Raw genomic sequence first — 17,650 nt, 5'->3', positions numbered from 1 at the left:
GAGAAGCTATTCAAATCAATTGGAGGCCCTGTTCTTAAGCCAAGTGCATCTCACAGCTAATCCCCTCTTTGGATCCAGGCAATCCAAGTTCATTTGTAGTTACAAATCTTTGGTCATTAAGAAAATTCATATTACCAACTTTAAGCCAATAAAATATAAACACAGGTTCTAAAGTAACCAGTATTTTTATTTTCTTAGAAAGAGGAAATACTTAAAAAAATTCTTTATTTGGCATAGAAATATTAAAACAATTGTTAAGGTTATAAAATTTGTAAATGATTTTAAAAAGTTAGAGTGACATTTTTAAAAAGTTAGTTTTTTTCTGATTTTTTTCATAATATTTTCAGAGCTTAATTACTCTGTTAGGCTTGTAATATATTTTAACAGTTATCAATATTTAAAATACCATAACACATTTGAAGATAGAGTGTACTTATTACTTAAAAGCAGGATGAGGAAACTTAAGACACTGTAAGACCATAATATATACATAATGTCTGTACATAGTGACACAACTGTGAATCAAATACAAATGTTAAGATTGATTTTGTTTGTTCCAAAAGCATCATTTTTGTCCCAATTTTTAGACTTCTACATTTGCAGATAAGATACTATTCCCTATAAATTAATGCCTGCCCAGGAGCCTAAAACATATTCTGCACTAAAATATAAGCAAAAACTAGTTTAGCCATTGATTGAATGAGGACCAATCAATGCATGAGAGACCAACACTAATATAAGCCCAGAACATGATAAGTGGTCTTCCTAATACTTTAATGTAAAAGATTATATAGCTATAATACTAAAGTACATTGCAAGCATTAGGACAATTCTTTTCATAAGGCTTACATATGCCAATGCAATGATAAAGACACAAATGCAATTTCTTAACTATATTTTGATTGTACTAGAACCTGTTCAGAACAACAGTTAAAAAACAGCTCATGGTTGCTTTGGAATGCAGTTCAGTTAATAAGTTGGTAACCTTACTTAGAGATATCAATAACTGTTGGAATGTGAGAATCATTGCAATTAATGTTTCATGTTGTTGATCTGGGATGATGTAAAATATTGCAAACATTTTAAACATATTTAAGACATAGAAATTTTACAACTTAGTCTTTCAAGGTATCTTTTCTTCTTCATTGGACAATCCCAGAATCCACAGAGGCTTGCTTCCGAGTGGTCTTTGGAGGTGGCGGCGGCGGCGTTTTACTTGGTAAAGGAGGTGGCAGTTGCTAGAAGAAAATTTGGATAAAAATCTTACTAGGGAATTAACTGTATCGATTCAAATATAAATTCATATAGTACTGCTACTGTGACAGCAGGATAAAAAGGTATATCTATTTAATTCCACTCCTTTAGTAATGACTGTAACTAAAGTTGAGCATTCAACAAAGACACCAACTGGAATCTATTACATAAGCAAGTATAATTCTTATTTTATATTGTAGTTGTTAACTATCTTAGCACTAAATACTACCAAACTGAGATATATCCTGGAATATATTTCTCTACCTTTTTTATAATTGGCTGCCAATTCTTATTTTAGAAAGGCCATGCTGTATGAAGTGTGTGAACGTATAACTTACGAACAACTTTGTATTTGCTACCATATATTCATGAAGGCTTAATATTTGTAATGTTAAAATACTTTGTTGCTGAATACTACATTTTGATTTCTAGGATTTTATTTAAGATAGATACTTTAGAGAAAGAACTCTTAGACCAGGATACCTTTTTCTTTAGAAGTAGGGAATTCTCTGTAGATACCATGGCAATGCATACTCAGACAATTCCCCAGGAAAGTAATGGTTGAGTCAGATTTCTTGTAGAGTGCTCCTAGACAGATTTTTCTACTGTGAACACCTTGCTTCATTGTACAATAGGTCCAAATAAGTTGCTTTCCATCTTGTGTTTTCCCTGTTTTTTCTTACACAAGAAAAATGCCAAATGCCATTTAAGAGTAGTGCCAGGAACCTGGTATCACCCATAATGCAAATCACTATGTCTGGAGTGCAGCTCAGATTAACTGTGAACATTTGATTTCCTTATACTTAGTGAAACTTCTCAAGACTTCTCTATTTTAGCAGATGACGCAACCCAAGGCTCCAGGATGAATGCAAACACCTTTTCTGTGATTCAAGACCCACTTTCAAACAAAATTGCTGGGAAAAAAGGCAGCAAGATTTCTTGCCATTTAGAAATAGCAAAGGTATCCAGTTATTAAGATTAGCTTTGCAGAGTTTCCAGTATCTTTTATAAAGGGACACGTGCAACAGTTATTATATTTAATGGTCCATTATAGTTGATTTGTTCCACAAATAGGTATTCCCCACTGTTTCCTTAGCTGGCTTGTTGAAGCGGAAGTATGGTCTGAAGAGAACTCTTGATGCATGGTCAAAATTCTACCCAGACCCCCAGTGATGAAAGGGTCCGATAATGAAGCCATTTACACTGGTGACATATCTTTCAGCTTTTAATTTGGGGTCAGTTCTGTCTCCATATTATGGTGGAACAAGCATTCTGTTTTATCTCTCAGTAGGAATTATATCCTAGGAAACGTAATTATTTTACTGAAGAGAAACAAACTTTAGCCATGACGTAGACCATTTGTTCTCTGCGTTATTATTTACTGCAAAATCCTTTTTATTTAGTTACAGACTATGCGGCTTTAGAGTGGCTATGTAACATAGTCAACACAATGTCAGGATGTAGTGATAGATGACTGATTTACCATAATAATTTCTACTGTGAAGGGCATACGCATAATAATGTGCATTTTCTGACTTGATGGATGAATGGGGGAATTAAGGACAAAAAAGAAGAGAAGGATACAAATTTAAGGGAAAGGGTTTATGGAGAATTGAATATAGCTGCTGCAACTTATAAATCTTCACAGGTTGAACAATTTAGGCTAAGGGTTGATGAGTCAGGATAGCAGCAAACTGACAGTGGTGGATTCCATACTGAAGGGCAAGCATTTAAATTTTTAAAGCAATCATGGAAGGAGAAGGTGGAAAGAAGGTAAAGAACCAGAATAGTATACATTTCCATTTCATAGAAAATATCATAAATAGAGGAAAAGATAGAGGAATAAGATTCTAATAAAGCCCTGTGATAGCAAAGTCTTTTCAATGAAAACGGCAATGGGGAAAGTAGTGTTGCTTCCCCTCAGAGTTAAGAGAAGGATGGTGGTGGTTTTGGAGCGTATTTAAACAATAGGAAAAATATTACATTAGTATCTAATACTAGTAATACTGAAAAGCACTACCAAGGAAGTTGCTCTAGGACTCCCTTCTGGAGCAGTATTAATTATGGCACTGGTTTCATGCATATCAAAATGGTATATTTTTGATTGCCCCCATTATCAAAAGCCAAGAAAGTAGCCCTAGATTTAACTTCCACTCATGACGTGATAGAGCCTGATTGAGTAATCTGCTTTAATGCTGTCTTGATCTTAAACTGCAATGATGATTCTAAAAAACCACACACCCTGTATAAAATAAAAAGATAATATTTGAAGAGTGGCCTAAGCATTCTAAAATATTACAGATGCTATGTCTTATAAAGCTACTATTGAGGTCTAATTTTAACCTAAAAAAGACTATACATTTTTAGAAGAGCAGTAGGACAGGAAAGTATTTCTCTTCACTCTTTTTTTTTTTGGGGGGGGGAGGCTGGTTAATCATCTACTGCAGATGCTCAGTCTCTAAATTTTCTGTAATAGAAGGTTGGATTACCTGGTTTACAAAAACTCTACAACTCTATAAGATTTGGTAAGATCTCCCATATTAATTTCTGATCACTGAGTCCAAGTCTGGACCTGGACTGGTACGATGTCATTATGTTGAATACTGTAATTATATCAAGTAATTGCCAGATTTATGAAACACCCAATCAAAAAAGCATTATGAATGTTTGAAATAATAGTTTTAATGATTACAGCTGTTTTATGATGAAGTTTTGGTGACCAGGGTAATATGAAAATTGATCGCTATGGGTCTGACTCTGGGGGGTGTTATTCAATAATAAGTTGTGCTGCAAGTAATATCTTGTTGGCAGAGTAAATAGAAAATGACACACATTTTGAGACTCTTAGGTTGCTAGTAGTTGCAGCTTCTTCCTATTTTCTTTTTACTTTTATAAACATATAGAATGTTCCTCTTGTTTCTGTCTACCCTTTTAAAATTAAACAGGAAAAGGAACTATTAGACTCTGAAGAAAAGTTTCACTGCCATTCACAATATGCTTGAAATAGAAATCCAAATTTTCTGAAAAATTTAAAGGTTTCTTCAAATTGGGTTTACCCCCAGTGACTTAATTAACACATCTTTGTAGTTGTCTTGGCAACAGGATAGAAGTAATTTGCTGCTGCGTTCTTCCAAGATATTTTGTTGACTTCCAAATTTAGCCTGCGACTTTGGTATTACTTTACGGACTCCCTTCCAAATATTAACTGAGCTTGACCCTGCTTAGCTTCAAAGCTAGATGAGACCACTGAGATGCTACCAACAACTAGGTTATAAACCAATCACGTTTAGTAGAGTCAGAAAAGGCAGACTTACTTAGCTTCCAAGCCTAGATAAAGTGGGCCAGGGGCTCCATGTATATTTTATGGTTGCATTAATTAAGTGGACTGAGTTAGGTTTCAAAAATGCTAGGTTTTAAGAGATTGGTTTATCCCTGAAGTAATGATATGGTCCACCAGCTCAAAATAAGCCCATATTTAGGCCAATTTCCTACAGTCATGTGACCCTCAGGAAAAACTGAAATCTTATGTAAAAGATGCAACAGCAACATAGAAGCATTTATCTCAGATACCGCATGATCTCCTCCCTTTTAATTTCTGTATTAAAAGAAGCAGCTATCCTTGATTCTCTTTACAGCCTTCAAAGAAATGGGTGATATAAAGGCAATGTGAATTTTTCTCCATGAATTTTTAAATAACATCAGAGGTTTGCATTAAAATATTGTGGACATTTAAAAAAAATCAAAATCACTGTTTAAAAAATGATAATTCCTTGACTTTCTCTCCCTCTGTCTTTCTGAATCTATATCTATATCTATATATATCTTACAGTGTTTAATATTACAGAAGATCTTGATTGTATTGTATGATAGTACAAACAGTAATTCTCATAGCACTATTCAATATTAAACATTTGAGACAATACTTACAGAATAGTTTGGAAGAACTGAATGCAAACAGTAAATTATACCTTTTCTGTTTCATTTTGCCTTTATTTATTTGAATTCTGTTATTTCATGCTTATAATTAAAAGAACGTTCCTTTGCCAGGTTTATTATTTATTTATAACTAGGATTTTTTTACCCACATATTACTACAGGAAACATAAAAACAATCCTACAATAAAACATCACAACCCTTCTCCAAGTCAACGTAAAATAAGAGAAAAAAATAAAATAAGAAACAATGGCAGCCCAGCCAGCATCAAGCTTCACAATCTACCTGGTATTTTGCTAATGTACAGTACCTTATAAAAACCCACTGAGTTAATACTAAGTTTGGCATCCATGGTCTATTTGATTGGGTCTATAGATATGCCAAATTTCAAATTAATAGAAGAACATTTGCCATATATAAAATTTGACATACTGTGGAGGTTTTTTAATTCCATTCTTTTCAATAGCCATAAATACTGTACTTCCATATTTTGGTGAAAATGTTTTTCATTCAGACTTGTCAAGAAAGACAATCCTTTATTGGTCTGATGAAGCTCTGAACACAGGTTCAAAAGCTGTAGATACTGTGGGCAGACAAGATATACTTATAATTATAGTTTTCAACTTATTGTACATGGTTATATACATTCATTATTAAAGCATTAGGACTGGGGGGAAGTTATATATACTGTTTTTGTCTGTATTCTTGTACTATACAGTACATTGCTTTTGTTATAAGGTACATAAAGTTTTGCATGTAATTTTAAATTAATGGAAATCAAAACTTCTTTGTGTACTTAGTAAACATCATATGGTTTAAATTAAACTGCTCCATTTCTTTTCAATTTGTTTTTTTGATTCTGAATTTAGTATGTAGCTGATTTTGTATACAGTGATAGGTACAATCCTTAGAAAACAATGTGCAAGGTCTCATGTTAACTTCAAAAGGGAGATACTAAAGAACCTTTTCCCTTAAGTATTGATTTTGTAACTTTAGAGCTAAGGGCTGAACTGAATACTTCATTCTAATACATATATCTCCAGTTCTGCTATGTGGTGAGAGTTTATGGTCATCCAGATGCTACTGAACTGCAGTGCCTGGAATTCTTTATCACTGGCCATGCTGGCTGGGGCTATTAGGTGTTCTAGTTAAACATCTGAAGTGTCAGGATGTCTACTCCAAGGTAAATGAGATTATGTTATCTAAAAAGCTTCAGTAGTGTGTTTTTATAATGAAAAGTATGGATACTTCAAATAAAACCAAATCTATAAATGTGACTCAATTTTAATGTTTATAGTAATATCTTAATAGACATGTAAATACTGAGGGAGGTCTCAGCACTTGGGTAAGTCTCTTCATTTTCCACATGTATGTTGGGATTACTATCAAGATATATCCTATTCTTAAAATGCAGTAGTAAGACACATCTTAGTGTCCACAGAAATATTGAACTTTGTCTATTAGCATGCTGCTCATGTAAGACAATTCATGCACAAATAAGCCTCCCATGTAACTGTGGCTCCATAAAATATGTGACTGTGTGACACCTATACATGATATTCTCCTTGTATGATTGACTAGGAGTTGGAATTGCATTCTATCATTTGCAAGGAATAATTTGAGGAAGATGCTGATTTATAAGAATTGTTGAGTCAATTTAGTACTCCGTCTTCTATACAGAAGACAAGGACAAGCTATCACAATATGTTTAGGCTGTATGAGCCACTGTACTGTTAGTTAGTTACCATCCAGTCAGGTTCAACTTCTGTTGCCTTCATGGACAAATGCTTGATGTCTCAGCATGACTTCAGCAACAACATGTAGCTCTGCTAAGGACAGTCAATAATATCTTTGATTCTGTTTATCTGCCTAATCTATTGTCCTCCCATTTCTCAATTCTCCTTAACCTTGCCAACCATAATTTTTTCTAGTCCATCATCCCATTACATGTCCAAAGTATGTGAGTTGTGGCTATCTTTTTATTGCCTCAAGGAAGCTGTCACTCTCTATTTGGTCCAGGATTGATTGGATCTCCTTGCTGTCTCTAAATCCATAATTCAGTGGTATCTGTTTTCTTCCTCTCATTCTATGTATCCATCTTTCAAAGCTGTACATTACGACTGGAAAAAACAAGTGCCCAAGTTTGTCATTGCCCTCTAAGATTAATCTCTTTATTTCTACAGCATACTGGCCATCTTTATTCTGGAGACCAAGAAAACTCATCTAGTAACTTCATTTTTCACCCTCAGCTGTAAATTCAGTAAGCATGCAGCTGGATGTTAGCGTTGTCTTCTTCACATTTAACATTAACCTGGATTTTTCACTTTGTATTTTTACTTCTAAATCTTATTTACTTTTGACTGATGAAATGATGCTGTCTCCATATCTAAAATTGTATTTTGACCTCCATTTTGATTCCAGCTATCGTGTTTTCCAAACCTGTCATTTTAATAATATATTCACTGAATAATGTAAACAAATTTGGGGCAATATGCATCTTTATCTGATTGCCTTCTCTACTATGAGCCTCTCTGTTTCCCCACATTCATTTTTTGCAACAGCTTTTTGTTCACTGAAAAGATTCTGCAGAAGAATAATTAGGTGTTCTGGCACATTTATTAGTGGTTATATGTTCCACATTCTGGCATGATCCTGGCTATAATAAGTCAAGGATGTCATTATATTCAATGAAGCAAAGGTAAATCTCCATCTTGTATTCTCTTGTTCTGTTATCTATCTTATGTTATCTACCTTATATTAGTTTGCCTTTTCTGAAACCTGCCTGCTTATTGGGCATTTCTCTTTTCTTATATGGTCCATTCTTTTTTGTAACATCTTCAAATTACTTCAGCTGCTATTAATGGAATGGTTCAATAATTTGCATATTCTCTTGAATTTCCTTTCTTCAGTATAGATTTATGTAATGAACTTTTCTAATTACTAGAACATACAGTCTTATTGTATATTTGTTGATATAGAGCTGTTAGCACTTTAATTCCCTCTTCTGAAGCTTTAAACAGTTCAATAGGTATTTCAGCTATGCCTGATGCCTTTCTATTTGATAGATGGTCTGCTGCCTGTCATACCTCACTTTCTAGTAGAATTGTTCTTGACTATATTGTCCCTTGATGTCAACCCAAAAAGGTAGACCAGACTAAGAAACCAATGCCATATAGGTCAAGCCTATATTTATTGTAATAGTCATAGTAAGAGAATCTTGCAATTCTGAATGTGCTTCCCCCTCCCTCCCTTTATCTTCATGTGAACTAGGGGGGCTTGTCTGAGAAGTTTTCCTACATTATTTTCTTAGCCTGAGATCAAGACCTTCTTGGTAGCACTGCCTTGGTAGCAGGTCTTCCTCCTGTCCTTCAAGACCATTCCCTCTGCTCTCTACAAACATTTCCATTTATTTTATAATTCCATTTGTAAATGTTTCAGTATAGTCTTTCTATCCTCCTCTAATCTCACTTGCCTACATTAGATCTCTTTTATAATTAATTCTGAGCATTTCTATTATAGCTCTAATTTTTCCTATGGTTTCTCTGCTATTCTTACAAATATATCTTCTTTTCCTTTCATTATTATATTCTTTATTTGTTGACATTCTTGACTGAGGTATGTTACCCTCTCCTGTCTTGCTTGACATTAAAAGCCTGTGTCCTTCTTCTAACCCATGGCTTTATCTTCCAGCTTTCTATGGCTATCTTGGTAACTTGTTCTAAAAGCCACTTGGAACTTTTCCTCTTTGAAATACTGGGAATATTTCTCATTTGCCCTTGTTTGCACAGTATCTCTTATCTCAGCCCATATCTCCTCACAGTCCCTTTTGCATAAGTTAAGCATATTCAATCTGTTCCGTACGTTGCTCTTATATTCCAACTGCATGTTTTCCAAATCATACCTTGCTGGCACAACTTCTCTCTTTAATTTTCTAAGTTTATCCTGTATACTTTACATGAATAACTCATGGTCTGTTTCACAATTTACACCAAGAAATGTTCTAGCTGACTGGATCACACTTGTCCATCTTTTATTTCTTGTTACGTAGTCACTTTTAATTCTTAAGTTGTCCATCCAGCCCAAATGTAAAGATCATGTTTACGGTGCATCAAGCAGAAGTTGGAGAGAAAGAAAGGAATCTCTTTGCCAAATATTATCTTTACCTGCATTTACTCAATCCAAATCATCAATTTTTTCAGGACTTGCATTCTAATCATATTTAGGAACATAAGATCAGTCCTTGGTGAAACCAAGATCTTAGTCCAGTATTTCTCACTGTTTCTCACAGTGGCTGATCAGATACCTTTGGAATGCTCTCATACCCCTTTCCCACCTTAGTTCCCTGCAACTGGTATTTGAAGACATGCTGCCCCACCCTAGAAGTGACATTGAGTTCAAGACTAAAAGTTTTTGATAAACATGTCTGCCATGAGTTTATCTAATCCCCTTTGAAAGTCTTCCAAGTTAGTGGCCATCACCACATCATGGGTTAATGGATTCCACAATAAAATTATGCAGAGTGTAAAGTGCTCTCTTTTCTCTGTTCTGAATCTCCTTCCAATAAGCTTAATCGGTCCTTATGCTCTGAAAGAAGAAAGACTTTCTTCCTGTCCATTTTTGCCATACCATACCAAGCTCCTCAGCCATGTCTCCCTTAAGTTGCCTTTTTTGCATGTTGAAGTATCTCAAACATTGTAGCCTTTTCTCCTAAGAATGGAGTTCAAACCCTCTAACTTAACTTAACTCCTAAGAATGGAGTTCAAACCCTCTTCTCCCCTTTTCCAGCTCTATTATATTTATTTATTTATTATTGAATGTGTACCCTATCTTTTTATGTATTCCAACACTTAACACAGCTTATAACAATAAAAACACAGTACAGAGTATAAAGCATAACAATGAAGTCATTTAAAATCAAAATTAAAATCAATCATTAAAATTTAATTAACAAAAGCTTGGCAAAAGATGTATTTTCTTAAATACCGGGAGCAAAACCCACTTCTTTAGGAAGCACATTCTATAGCTCCAGAACCCCATTAGAGAGTCCCCCTTCCAGCTTCTGGCAGCAGGGGCACCTTCTTAAAGGCCTCTTTGGATGATCTGAATAACTGGGCAGATTCATGTAGGATAGATGGTCCTGAATATAATGAGGTCATAAGCTGTTTAAGGTTTTAAGGGTCAATTCAGCACTTTAAATTGTGCCCAGCAGGCAACTGGTAGCTAATGCAGACCTTGCAGTACAGGCATCATATGATCTCTGTATTTTGTTTCAGTCAGCGGTCTGGCTACTACATTTACAATAAAATGCAATTTCTGGACAGTTTTCAAGGTAGCCCATGTAAAAGTCACTGCAATAGTATAGATGGGCTGGATCAAACATGAGAATAAATGTCAAAATCTGAACATCTCAGAAAGGAATGTAGTGGGCATACTAGTAAAAAGTGTGTGCAAACACATTCCCTGCCAAAGCGTCCATTTGCAAATCCAGGAACAGCTGGGAGTCAAAGAACATACCTAAACTAAGAACTTGCTCTTTCTGTTGTAGTGCAACCTTCTTTACAACAGGTTTCACTTCAATCCTATGTTCAGTTTTCTCCTGATTAATAACACAACTCTCTTGCTTGGATTTCATTTTAGCTTGTTCTTCCTCACCCAGCCTATTATTGCTCTTAGGCAGGATTCAGGACCCTTAGAGCAGTAGTGCTGGGTGTTAGCAATATCCTGATGTGCCCATTCCAAAGCTCCACAGGATCTCCCCCAGTAAGCTCATGTAGATGTTAAACAGCACAGGATATAAAATAGAACCACAAATCTGATATGCTGACAAGTTCAGGCTGGGAAGCTAGCCTGGGCAAAAGTATTAAACTAAGGAAAGAAGCTATTGCACATTCAGGGAAACTTTGTCCGAGGAAGTGGAAGTGAAAAGTGATGTGCTAGAAGAAAAGAGTTACTGCAACTTGGAGGAGAGTTAGCTAGGCTTGGAGGGCTGCGAGGGGAGAGGGGAGAGAAAATTTGAACCATGATGGATTAGGCAGCATTGGCTGCTAAAGGTTTGCCTCTTCCAAAGTAGCCAAGGAGAAGAAAAAAAAGAAGATGAAGTTTATAGGGTCCTATCCAATCATCCCCTTGCTTAAGTACTGGCTGTGTGTATGTCTGTTATCAGCTCCTATCCTGACCCACCTTTTTACACTCCCATTGTGTCAAAAAGCCATTTCTCCCACTTTTCTTGCCCAGCTATGGGTTACAGCAGAAGCTGGAGGGGAAGTGGATCTTCTGGATGATAGTTGTCCCAGCACCAAAAAAACCTCCCTAGAAGGGAGAAGTAGGTCTTCTGTCATCAGCTCTCCAACCTCTATAGCAGTGTTTCTCAACCTTGGCAACTTTAAGATGTGTGGACTTCAACTCTCAGAATTCCCCAGCCAGCATGCTGGAGTTCAGAGAACTGGAAGCTGAGGAGCCGTACTCCCTGCTTTCTCCTGCTAGAGGGAAGGAAAGCGGGTGTTTTTGATGCCAGGTCTCTTTCCAGCAGCTAAATTAACGCAGGCACTCTGGGTTGTGTGTTGTGAAATAATTTTCCTTGCAGTTGTTTCCAAATGGCATTTCCTTAAGTTGCCACAATTAATCTCACAGTATTTTCAGAGACTCTGGAAACTTCAGGATGAAGGAAAGATGGATAACAGCTGTCCTACAAGCTCCATTTTGCTGACACGTGGATGGAGGGAACACCCGTATCCCCTGTTCTCCACTATATTAGTATACTGATATTACCCATATTTATCATTTTATTATCTGTCAGATATAATAATTTTACAGTAAAATTATTTTCAGTCTGACCATTCAGCTTGTTTGCATGTTTTGGTCTAACATGGCAAAGTGTTAACTGTACCTGTATCTCAGAATATAATGAATAGCTTCTAATTACAAACAGCAATATTTTCACTCAACTATTTTGACAAAAATTGCATGTTCTAAAAGCAAAACATATGGTAAAATTGCTGGCTTTTAAGAAACTGTTGTGAATGCCTGTGAAACGAAATTATTTTTTCCTAAATGATACTACATTTCTTCCTGTAAGATAAGATTGAAAAACCATAAACTCTAAGCTGTTGGTTGGATTCTCTCAGCTTGCCTTTCAGTCTTTTAATATTTGTACAGCTATCATTGTCCAATTAATTTAGGTACTTAGACTGAGTCTCAGCTTTCCTTCCTATTCTAATGAAAATGCCATTCTGTATAAGTACCATTGGGAGATCCCAAGGACCCAAAGAACTTGAGCTAGCTTCCAATTTTACAACCCAGAAACAGTGGAAATAGTGATTTTGGCAACTGGACTTTGGAGAGTAGAGATTGATCTTTAATTTGCTTCTGTGCATTTTTTCTGTGTGGACCTTCTGTAAGAATAATATTTTACCAAGCCAATAAACATTATGTATGGTTACTTCTAGAAACAGTACTTACTCTTTGAGGTACAGGTGGGGATGTGGCTGGGCTAATAGATTCATGGCTCTCCATGACATTTCCATAGTCTGCCATGCTACCTTTCAGAGGTAATGGTGGAGGGATGTCCATCATTTCCAAATTATTCATGCCATTTAGTTCTGTATCTGAAAAATAAGGATGCATGTAACTCTCAGCAGATTATTCACATTCACAGTTAATTTATAGTATTAGGAAATAAAATAACTTTTTTTTAGTTTCACAAATTCTTTCCAACATTTCTTACTTGAAAAATGAAAGAGTAGCAACAAGAACCATCCAGTAAACAGAAAGAAAAAGAGTCTTTTATATCATAATATGTAATTGCTAATCAAGTTGCTTTTTTTTTTTTTTGCTCAGAACACCAGTGCTTTAGAAATTATAATAAATGTCCTTGATTGTGACATGTATGAATGGCTTAGACGTGGTGGGAGGGTAGGCATCCATTATAATTTGGTGTGGGCCAGAAAGATACGAAGTTGAAAGGCCACTTCATATATAAATTCAAGGTTAAATTGAACAGAAATAAGCAGTGTATTTGTAAGAATATTTGTTATGGTTGCTTTATAATATCCATAATAACCAGAAATGTCAGGGCTCTTGTGGAATGATCATACAGCTGGGAGACTAATCAGCTTTCCTTGAATGATGTTCTGGTATACTGGAGAGTTGGCCATTACTAATCTTTGTCTCCTCTCCAACAAAGCATTCTTAATCAAAACTGAAGTTGTATCCCATTGCTCCTTTTTTTGACATAGCTGGTTAATATTTGTATCTCATCAGATGGAGAAATCAGGACCATCTATACCGCAAGTGTTCTTTCAGATAACAAAAATGCATCTTCTGAGATGGGAATTCCCAGATATTCAATTGTAGTTTCAGTTACTGAATCTTGGATGTAGCATGTTGCTCTATTTTTTATCGTGTATGAGAAGTGGTCTACATATAATTTTGAATATTAGTATTAAACTATATTATTATAGTTATATCTAATCTAATCTAATATATATATATACATATTTATATATAATGTAATATAATAGATGTATACATATGTATATATTATTTATATTATATTATACCAAATTTAACTGTAATGTTAAATGAGGTGAATAGCTGTTTCCATAGCTAGAAATATCAAAAGGAAAAATGAATAGATTGCAATACCATTGCAAATATATTCTATTTAGGACATCTTTTAAAATTTCTAGAAGTCTGTTAATATCTTTAATTCCAAGTAAGGCAACATTCTGTTACATACAATATGAAATCTGTGATACCAGTTCTTGTCAACAAGGCCCTAAAGTTGTTACAAATCCAACTTCAAATTTCTATGTGAATTATATTTTTCAGTCTGTCTTTTAGCCTATTGTACCTCACAAGGTAGTGGTAAGGATGAAATGGGGACAGGAAAGAATCACATATACTGCCATGAACTCCTTGGAAAAGGGATGAGATATATGTAGAGTTAAAGGAAAAAAAACGACTTTCAGCTGGCAACTATTTCATTTTTATTTTCTACCTCAGAAAAGCAGTAAATAAAACTTTCTGAATTTATGTTGGGAACCTGCATCACAGAAGCAGAACATCAGACTATAGTTTCATGCACACAGATTGCATCCATCTCAAATCTTTTAAAGCTTACTCTTGCAGACAACTGCCTTTCTGCAGTATTAAAAGACAGGAACTGGTTTGTGAGAAGCAGACAGGCCATTGAAGCCTGACAAAGAGATGAAATCTCAGTCTTCTGATGAGAAAAGTGTGCCAAGCTGGTTCCAAGGGTACCTGGAAATGGATTCCATATCCAATGGCCAAGCAATTTAGCTCAGCATAGTCTGTGCTGCCAGGGAATTCTGGAATTTGTGGTCTGCTCTACAATGTTGAATAAGGCAACAGTGACTTTTATAGTTTCAGCCAATTTGGAATTTAGTCCCATATACTGTTGCCATACAATCTCTAACTGATACAAGGTGATTAAATCAGGCAGTTTTAAAATTTACTTTCTAGTCTTCCTGACACAAATTTTATTCTTTAATTTTACTTTTTTCTTTTGGGACATTGCAACTCAAGGAATTTTCATGTGCTCAAAATAGTCCTGTAATTGGGCCTGTCTTTTGTGTGCATGTAGCAAACCTGAGTAATGAAACTGCCATGGCTTAGCTCCTTTCTTCTTGCTTATTAATAAAAGAATAGAGCCCTTATGGGTACAAGAGAAATCCTAAAATTCTACGTATCAAAAAAGGAGCAAAAACACCCTATAGCCAAAGTAAAGTATTCAGATGCCTTGATTTTATACAAATACTATACTGATCTTAAGATATATGCTTTGTGTCTCACAAAACAGTTTATAACTATCTGAAAGTATTTAAGGGTAACTTCTTTAAGAAAATGGAAAAAACTAATTACCAAATTCCTTAAGAACTTGTTTTATGGCTTTATAATGTTCAGATTATCTTCCCTAATCTTTTGGGAAGAGATAGGAGATATTTCTACTGTAACTGTTTCTATAATTTCCTCCTTTTTTCCAGACTCTTCCATTTCTCTCTCCTCCTCCCTGACCCCTCCATCTTCTCTACCAAGCTGCCTTCCAGGGAACAGATTGCTCTTGTCAGAAGTAATCACCTATTGAAGGTTTCCTGCCTTAGTTCACTCTGTTTATTTTTGCTATCCTCACTTTTTTTTCCTTGCTAGAAATCAAAACTGATCACATGGAAAGGACTTTCCCCCTTTCTTCTATCTCTCTATTTAAGCTCCCTCCATTTGCATGAAATAAGGCTACCTAAAATCAGGCTCTTAGACTACAAATTACTTGCCCTTTTTGTAGACAAACTTGGATAGATCAGGAACCTGCAACAGGCTCTCTTTCCCACATATTCTAATTTCCTCCCTAATAAATGTTTATTTGTTGATTTATATTAAGCAAATATATATGGCAAACCATCTTAACCAAGAACTCTGGGCAGCTAGCCAAAAAACAGCCACTCAAGAAGCATAGTCAAGGCACCCTTAATAATTCTCTAAAGCATAAAACCCAAACACACACACCAGGCTCCACTAGTATCCCCACCCCAATTCTTGGGGGAACAGCCAAATATTCAGAGCTTTCCAAAAGGCCATCTGAATCTCAGGGGGAGGCTGTTCCATAGAATAAATGCCCTGACAGAGAAGGTCTTGCCAAGTGACACTGCTTCATAAAAAGGAGCCAGAGCATGCCCACCCTGTCAGATAGTGGAATGAGCCAAAGCTACTGGAGATGGGAGTTCCCCATGTCATGAAGGACATTAGAGGTCACAACCAGCACCTTGAATTGCTCAAAAAGCTCACATAGCAGTGGTGTTACATGGGTGTACATAGTGTACCCCAACTGCATGTCCTGCTGACCCGGTAAAACTTCCAAATACTTTTCAAGGATAGCCATATGTAGAATGCATTGCAATAGTCCAAGTGGGAAGTATTTAAAGCATGAGTGACTGAGTAGTAGCTCCCAAACTAGGAATGGATGCAATTGGCACAAAAGATGGATTTGTACAAAGGCCCTGCTGGTTATGGCTGCCATCTGCTTCTCAAGCAGGAGCCATGAGTCTGGAGGACTCCCAGATTGCATACCAACTTTAAATGGGGAAGTGTTACCCCAGCCAGAATTAACAATGAAAGGTCTCTGGATGTAGAGGCCCTAAAACCCATAGCCATTCAGTCTTGGTAGGGTTGAACTGAAGCATGTTCTTTCCCATCCAGACCCACATAGTCTCCAAGCACTGGGAAAGAACCTTGACAGCATTATTTGGATGGCCTGGGGCAGAGATATACAGTACTGATGATACTTAACCCTATGCATATGGATGACCTCTCCCAGAGGCTTCAAGTAGATGTTAAATAGGAGTGGGGAGATAGTTGATCCCTGTGGCATCCTGAAAAGCAGGGGCCTAGGGCTAGATCTCGCTCAACCTACCAGATTGAAGTTGCCTTTGAGGAAGGACTAAAGAACTGTGTCCCCATATCCAAACCTTTAGCTGGCCCTGAAGGTTGCCATGATTGATGGTATTGAAAGCTGCCAAAAGATCAAGCAAAGCTAGAACAGGTATATTAGCCCCCATCCTAAGCCCACTAGAGGTCATCTACAAATGTGTTCAGTGCTGTAACCTGATCTGAAGCTGACTGGAATAAATCTAGATGATCTGTTTCATCCATACCTTTTGGAACTGGAAGGTTGGAGACCAGACAGAAATTCTACAGTACACAAATTACCCAAAACATGGTCATCAGCTGGTTATCCATGGATGCAATAAGGGCAGAGAAATAATTGGTTTTCATTGCCCTTATAGTCACAACCTAACCATTGATAAAGGCTCTTACCTGTGCTCAGTTGAACTTCCTATTTTTATTCCTCCAGAGGCACTCTAGGTGTCTCTTATGCCACTTATTCTCCCAGAGTTCATCTGAAGACCAAGCTGCTCCCTGGGATCCACATGCACAGAGTCCACATAGATGCGATCTGATCATTTGCCATATATATTTGCTGCTGTTACTTGCTCATTCAACACAGTGACTAAGGTCTCAGTTGAGGTTCCTGATGGACCCAGAGGGATTCTAGAGGAAACTTGGGTAGCCCCTGAAGCTCTATTACATAGCTCAACTGAGGTCTTAGTCACTATGTTGAATAAGCAAGTGACAGAAGCCTTTAATCACATCGCAGGTAAGAGCCTTTATCATTGGTTAGCTTGTGAACTTACCAAATGCTTTGATCTTGATTTTTATGAATTAAACTCCTTATGGTATAATTATGATTACATAAACTGAATTCAAAATATATAACACTTAAGCAAGTTGGAATAGTCAATCTGTTGTTGTTATTGTTTTAGTGTTTCAGGTGATTTTGCATTGCTATCTATATTATTTATATTTTTAGGTTTATATTTCTGCTGTTAACTGCCAGGAGTCCTTTAGGATTATGGCAGTATACAAAACTAGTAAGTAAGTAAACAAACA

At 36.1% G+C, this 17,650-nt stretch overlaps 1 protein-coding gene across 2 annotated transcripts in view; it reads right to left on the bottom strand.

The window, feature by feature from the left end:
- Positions 1-208: 208 nt before the first annotated feature.
- Positions 209-17,650, bottom strand: part of DOCK1 (dedicator of cytokinesis 1) — a 489,239-nt gene continuing 471,797 nt past the window's right edge. For both annotated transcript variants that reach the window (XM_063307341.1, XM_063307342.1), the window contains exons 51-52: positions 12,647-12,792; positions 209-1,238 (exon numbers count right to left, since the gene is read on the bottom strand). In XM_063307341.1, coding sequence (XP_063163411.1) covers positions 1,143-1,238; positions 12,647-12,792 — 242 coding nt within the window. In that variant the 3' untranslated portion in view covers positions 209-1,142. The remainder of the gene's footprint in view (positions 1,239-12,646; positions 12,793-17,650) is intronic.

The sequence above is a fragment of the Candoia aspera genome, chromosome 6 (genome assembly GCF_035149785.1).
Source record: "Candoia aspera isolate rCanAsp1 chromosome 6, rCanAsp1.hap2, whole genome shotgun sequence".
Lineage (NCBI taxonomy): Eukaryota > Metazoa > Chordata > Lepidosauria > Squamata > Boidae > Candoia > Candoia aspera.
The sequence above is the reverse complement of the archived record's forward strand: the minus strand, read 5'-3'. Positions and strand labels throughout refer to the sequence as shown.